Source organism: Centruroides sculpturatus, unplaced genomic scaffold (genome assembly GCF_000671375.1).
Source record: "Centruroides sculpturatus isolate CEXI.00-Female unplaced genomic scaffold, Cexi_2.0 scaffold163, whole genome shotgun sequence".
NCBI lineage: Eukaryota > Metazoa > Arthropoda > Arachnida > Scorpiones > Buthidae > Centruroides > Centruroides sculpturatus.
The window spans coordinates 424758-430948 of NW_019384360.1; the positions used below are offsets into that span (position 1 = coordinate 424758).

The window sequence follows — 6191 nt, forward strand, 5'->3', positions numbered from 1 at the left end:
CCGTGCTGGAGTGGACTTCCCACTCTCGCTTCAACTTAACCTTTTTATAGAATCGACATCGGGTTCGATGACCAATTAGTGCTTACTGAACCGTAGCATCAAGCCCGGATGGCCGAGCGGTCAAGGCGGCAGCTTACAGTTCTGGGGGACCCGGGATCGAATCCGGACGGATCAAGGATCCGTTCGGATATGTCGGGCCCCCTCCCTCACCACCCGGTCGCCCCATTGTGGGCCCGGCCGAATCCATAAGAGGCCCTCTTAGTGACCACAAGGCGGAAAGAGTATTAAAAAAGAACCGTAACATTATGCAGCGTGATTTCCGGCCCACCAATTAGCGATCACCAGCCGTAACGTTGTGCAAATCTGTGATTCCCAAGCCATAGTCTTATGCAAATTATGCCGTGTGGCTTGATTGTCTGCTGACCAATCAGTGGATGTACGTTCAAAACGCCAACGGCCACTTTCAACCATCTATGGATGACCGTTACGAGTAAAAAAAAACTTTGCTAGGTCTTATTTTCGGGGGGAGGTCTTATATTAATAACGTAATGGAGCATCCGTTTCGCGCTATATCATCGTGGCAGTAATTCAGTGAATATAATATAATTATATTTAGTTAATTATTTTGTTAAATAGATGGTGCTACATTTACATGTAACGACAGCAATCAAATATATACAGAAATTAATCGAAACATAGAAATCCAATCGTTAATTTGAGGTGGGATGTAAGACATTATCTAAGTTGGAAGTATTTGTTATTAAACTGCCGAATTTAATAGGAATTGGTTAAAAAGCATACAACAATTACTCATTAGAAATCTCTATTAGTAACTTGATACTATATTTTCCAATTTCACTAAAACTGTTGGTTGTTGTTAATGCTAAAAGAAAATATTAATTAACTAGAAGAGGATAATCATTTTCTGTAATCTTCTAAGCAAGTAATTATTTATTATATGTAATATTATAAATCTCACACAGCAGAAATCTTCACAATAATTAATAAAGATGTTTTCAAAAAATAAATGATTAATGAATATTTATTATGATAATATCGTGTGGTTCTTGTGATAAATACTGTATATATTTTTAAATCTGTAAAAGCAATATTTAATGTCCTAAAAACATTTGTTAAACCAAAGGTTTACTTATTTGAAGGTAATTCTCTTTCTTTTGGTGTTTTTCTTCTTAATTTCAGACGGGGTGGAGGATTTGTAACATCAAAAAGGGTCGGAATAGCATTCCATTTCAATAATTTTTTTCCATTCGCTCAAATTGTATCTAAAAAATTTAGTTTTATTACATAACAAAAGTTATTTTAAACGCTTCGTGTAAATTTATATTTTCAACATTATTTTATCCATTAGCTTCACACAGCCTCAACTTCTCAGTTGGTTTCCATCTATCTCTCCGCAATATTGATGCCATTTAACTTTCCCGAATTTATCAGCGGGAAAACACCTTTGGCTGTCGAATTTTTACAATTTGGTGCTGAATACCAAACCATTTTAATATATAACAAGAAATCCAACTAATTAAGATTGAAAGAAACAATTAGCTTCGCTGTAGAAACACCGCACACAATCTCAAAAGGATCCAACGTGGCGACTACTGCGATGCGTGTCTAGACTTTATGTTTAACTTAGAACTGTTAGATTTCTGTAAACTATGCTTGTTTTCATACGTTATCGAGTATGGGCATTCATTGGTTCATCTGTAAATTCCTTGTAGTACATCAAAAGGGGTAAAATTATCTCGGCTCTTATTGCAATTACAGTTTCAATGTTGTAGAACACATTGAAATTAGCATATTTTACATTTTATTCGGTTAAAAAAGGATAAAGGGCGCGCACCACGTACTGTCGAAAATTTGAAGGGTTGTGTAAGTTTTGCTTCCCTGTGGTGCCGAGCAGAGCCGGCCCTACCATAGGGCGAACGGAGCAGCCGCTCCAGGCGCTAAATCCCAGTGGGCACCTCAGTGGTAAAGAAAATTAAAGGGTATAAATTAGGGGCAACCAAGGGGGCGCCATAAAAGGATCTCGCTCCATCTTAAAACTTGCCTCGGGTCGGCACTGGTGCCGAGTTACTTTGTAAGTATTTGGTTCTCAAGCTTTAATTAAGCAAGCGTGCAGGGGCCTGTGACATAAATTATTCTCATGTTCTGCGCTACTAAGTCAAGCTTTCAAGCAATTTATACTTACGGCGATCAGTGCCTGTAAGAAATAAATGCATTAACTTCTATTGACCAAAAACGGCATTTACATTGAACCAGTATTACTGCCTATTCTCCATGCTCCGCATCGGTTAAGGCAAGCGATAGCGCGCGTTGACCGACGCTCCCCTTGTAGTCGTGCGCTTCGATGCTCGCATCTCAGCGGCCGCGTGGCGATGAGCCTCCGCACCCCGTAAAATTATATCAAGTACTCCACGAACAGTCAAGTGGGCTACTTAAAACCGACACAGTCGCGTGGGCTAAATAGTTAATTAAACGCGATAATTTTAGCGGAGCGCGCGGTACTCGTCGCGACTCCCGATCGCTTGCTGCTGATTTATCTCACGTGGGATCGCATGCAGAGATATGGTTCCTTTAACTTTTTTACTCCTAAGGGACCTGCTCTACGGCTGTTAAGGTCATTCGCATCAGCGATCGTACCCAGTTTAGAATGTTCAGTTCGCTGTCATCCCGTCTGCAGTTCTACACCCCATCTTGCTTTTCTGCAGGAAATCTAAATAATGTAACATCCGAAGATATTTACTTTTGCAACTTGGTGCCACACAATAATGCATAAAAAAATCTAGCAACGAGAGTTGCGTAACTTTCTCGGCTGTTGAGCTTTAAACTTAATGTTAATAACAAAAGATAATCTTCATTAAGTCCCATCCCTCTCGACCTTTCACCACCAAACATCAATGCTCATCATTTAATAAACGTTCACGTACTAAAAGCAAAGTGAATGGTACAATTTTCAACTTATAAATTAGTAATTTTATTAGTATTTTTTATGGCACGAATAACAAATATTTTCCGAAACTATTCATCCCAATATTGACTAAAGATCACCACAGTTTAAAAATTCATGTAATAAAAACATATTAAACACATATTAATAACATACTTTTATTTCAAGTAAAATAAAGAAAAAGAAAATACAAATCAAATCAAAATTTCATATTTTCAAAAGCACATATAACAAAATAATAATTACACAAAAATTAACTTTTTTTTTTTAAAAAAAAAGAAAGTTTTAAAATTTTAATTTTTCTTTTTTCCCGCGGAAGTTCTTTGCGTTTTTAATGATATAACCACTGGAATTTTCTCAGGCGATTTATTCATTGGACAATATCCAATCGTGTGAGCGAGATCTCCTCCCTCGTTATTACAGATAGGGCATTTGTACGCTCTCAACACCGGACACAGTACTTTACCCCTTTCGTCTCTCAGACAATGACTTCTATAATATTGAGCATCTTCACCGTTGTTCTTACAGAATCCACATTCTCTACTAAGTTTTTTCTTCTTTTTCTTATTATTATTCACGCTTTCTTCCGGACAGTACTCCACGTCTTTACCATTTCTAGCGAAGTCGTCGTCGGCGTCGTCATCTGAAGCAGTTAAAAAAAAAAATTAATTAAAGCAATTGAAAGTCGGTTTTCTTATTCAAAATACTCAAATTTTTTTTAAATGTAAATTTTAAGTATGTAATAAGTATAAAAGCAAGAGGGAGAGAAACACGAGTATCTCACGAAGAGGGAGTTAAAAGTAGCCAATATATATGTGTGAATTATATAAAATTAACTTCTACCGTAAGTAAAAATTATCTAAGACGTTACTTTATCTGTTTAATATTTTAAATTTAAAGTATAAAATAAATTAATTTACCAGATTTGTTGTTTTTGACCACTACAGAAGGTTCGGGTGTTGAAAAAAGCCTTACAATTTCTTCCGCTAAGGATAAATTGTATGGATAAAGAGATATTGCATCGCGGGCCATCAAATATTCCATGTTGAAAGTAACTCGACTACACTTAAAACTGACTTTATTGGTCTTTAAAAACGAAATTCCGCGAATTGCTTTACACCAATAGGAAAAGGGGTAAGAAGTAAGAAGAATTTTAAGTGATTCTATTGGATGGTTTTGAGTATGACGCTCGTTTTTCGAATTATATTTTTTCTTTTTACGGAGAATTTTTTTATATAAAAACGTAAAAATGTTGTAAAAAATTAATTATTCAAATAATCATCAATTTTGTTGAGCTGATTCATACAGTTTTTTTTTTTATTTTTCTTTCAGATTTTTTAAAAAGATTTTCAAGGTTTACATTTCTTTTAAAGCTGGAATGCAAATTAATGAGTCAACAAAGTAAAAGTTACTTGCATTATTTAATAATTTTTTTTCTGATTTTTTTTCCTATTATCATTTTATTAGTTAATACTAAAATTAAGACTGAAAATTTGAAATATATTATAAAATAGAATAGAATGTATTAAGTAATTAGGGAGATTCCTGGAATAGAAGAGATTACAAAATACAGTAGTGATAATAAAATTTAAAATTACAAGTAATGATGAATAGAAAGTATTGAAGCATTTAATTAAAAAAATAATAAATCAAATAAAGATGAAAATATTTCTATTAAATCTGTCTGAAAGGAATTGATGAAAGTTGGAATTTTGAAAGTTATTGTGAAAGTCATAATGGAACTTAGCTGGAGGGAATACAAGTCGTCTAAATGATATTTAATAAGCAAACACTTCGTATAAAATACTTTCTAAAAATATTGAAAACGTTCGTGAAGAAAACGTAATGTAAAGAGCAATGCTTTTCTAATGATTTATTCGAAGATTGTTAGAAATGCAATATCTGAAGATGAGAATTATATATCTGGATATAAAAGTAAAATAAGTAAAAAAAATGTTATTTTATATTATATTGATTTTAAATTCAATAATAACCTATCATATAGTTTTATGATGATCTTCATACGATGAGTAAATAAAAGACTAATAAAACATAAAAATTACTAACTTATTAATTAATTAAATATAATATTGCTTTCTAAAGTATTACGAATTTTATTATCTAATTAAGTTAAAACTTTTATATAACAACTTCAAGGAATAAATAAATAAAATACTTTCATATCTGATAGAAGAATGCTGACGAAAAGTAATTAACACTCATTAGATTTAGCATAATTTCACTAATGGAGAAAGTTACTGTCTGGGCACTATAATTTTTATTAAATCGCATGTAAATTACAGCGAATGATTAAGGATTATAGTCTAAGCTATTAAAATCGACAATTCGATCCATCGATTTTCTTCTTTTTTATTATACTTTTGATCTGATGGAATCAAAGTTCTTACCGTCTTCAAGCAAAAATGTATTGCATCTATTTGTAAACAAACCTAATTAAGTCTTCCTCGTTTTCAAAACAATCAAATTAATCTATTAAAACACGTCTACAAGTTCGACATTAAATAAGAGAACAGATTTTTACGTATTGATCTAAAATACAGAATTATTCGATATTGTTAATTAAATTTGCATGATTTAATTATAGTAATGTTTTATCACAGTGTTAAAAAATATATAAAAACTTCTAAAATTTTGTTTTTAAATATAAGAAATGATTTATAACTTGTGGAGAAAAAAACAAATAAATATAAAAATCTTACAAATCAGTACCTAACGTATCAAAGTTATCATATAAATACATAAAAAATTGTTAAGTATATTTTGCAAAACTTAAAGTATTTTTTTAAATCCAATTTTCTGTTTAATTAATAGCATCAATTACAATTCTTCTCTGATTCCATTGTTTTTCGTTTCTTGAATAACCTAGTTTACCATTTGCGATTATTTGTAAAAGTCAATACAATTTTTTAAGTTACAAACAACACTAACAAATTTAAACTTCCTAAATTAACAATGGTACTTTTTCAGAATAATTTTCCATTATCTCTGATCTTTTGTCTTATCAAATTAACCAATGTTAAATATTTTTTGTAATACCCTGTTAAATTATGTTTTTTAAATGTTAATTAATTAATTAATTCATATTGTTTAAATAAATGTCTGCATAAAATTATTTAATTGATTGAAGTTTTACTTAAAAATTAAACATATTTATTATATAAATAAGCAAAGTTATCATGGAAATATTATAAGAAAAGTAAATTAGGAC

At 31.7% G+C, this 6191-nt stretch overlaps 1 protein-coding gene across 1 annotated transcript; it reads right to left on the reverse strand.

Annotated features, from left to right (window-relative positions):
- Positions 1-3188: 3188 nt before the first annotated feature.
- LOC111640584 (nanos homolog 1-like) lies at positions 3189-4053 on the reverse strand. Its single transcript, XM_023386609.1, has 2 exons — positions 3883-4053; positions 3189-3605 (listed from the first exon to the last, which is right to left on the reverse strand). Exons 1-2 carry the CDS (start codon positions 4004-4006, stop codon positions 3256-3258), a joined length of 474 nt encoding a protein of 157 aa, XP_023242377.1. The 5' UTR covers positions 4007-4053; the 3' UTR covers positions 3189-3255.
- Between the last annotated feature and the right edge of the window lie 2138 nt (positions 4054-6191).

Bases quoted from the DNA above. Each gene is read 5' to 3' on its own strand.
- LOC111640584 (XM_023386609.1), bottom strand. From the start codon at position 4,006: ATGGAATATTTGATGGCCCGCGATGCAATATCTCTTTATCCATACAAT. The intron at 3,606-3,882 runs GTAAATTAATTT...TAACTGCTTCAG, and splicing joins GGTCAAAAACAACAAATCTG to ATGACGACGCCGACGACGAC.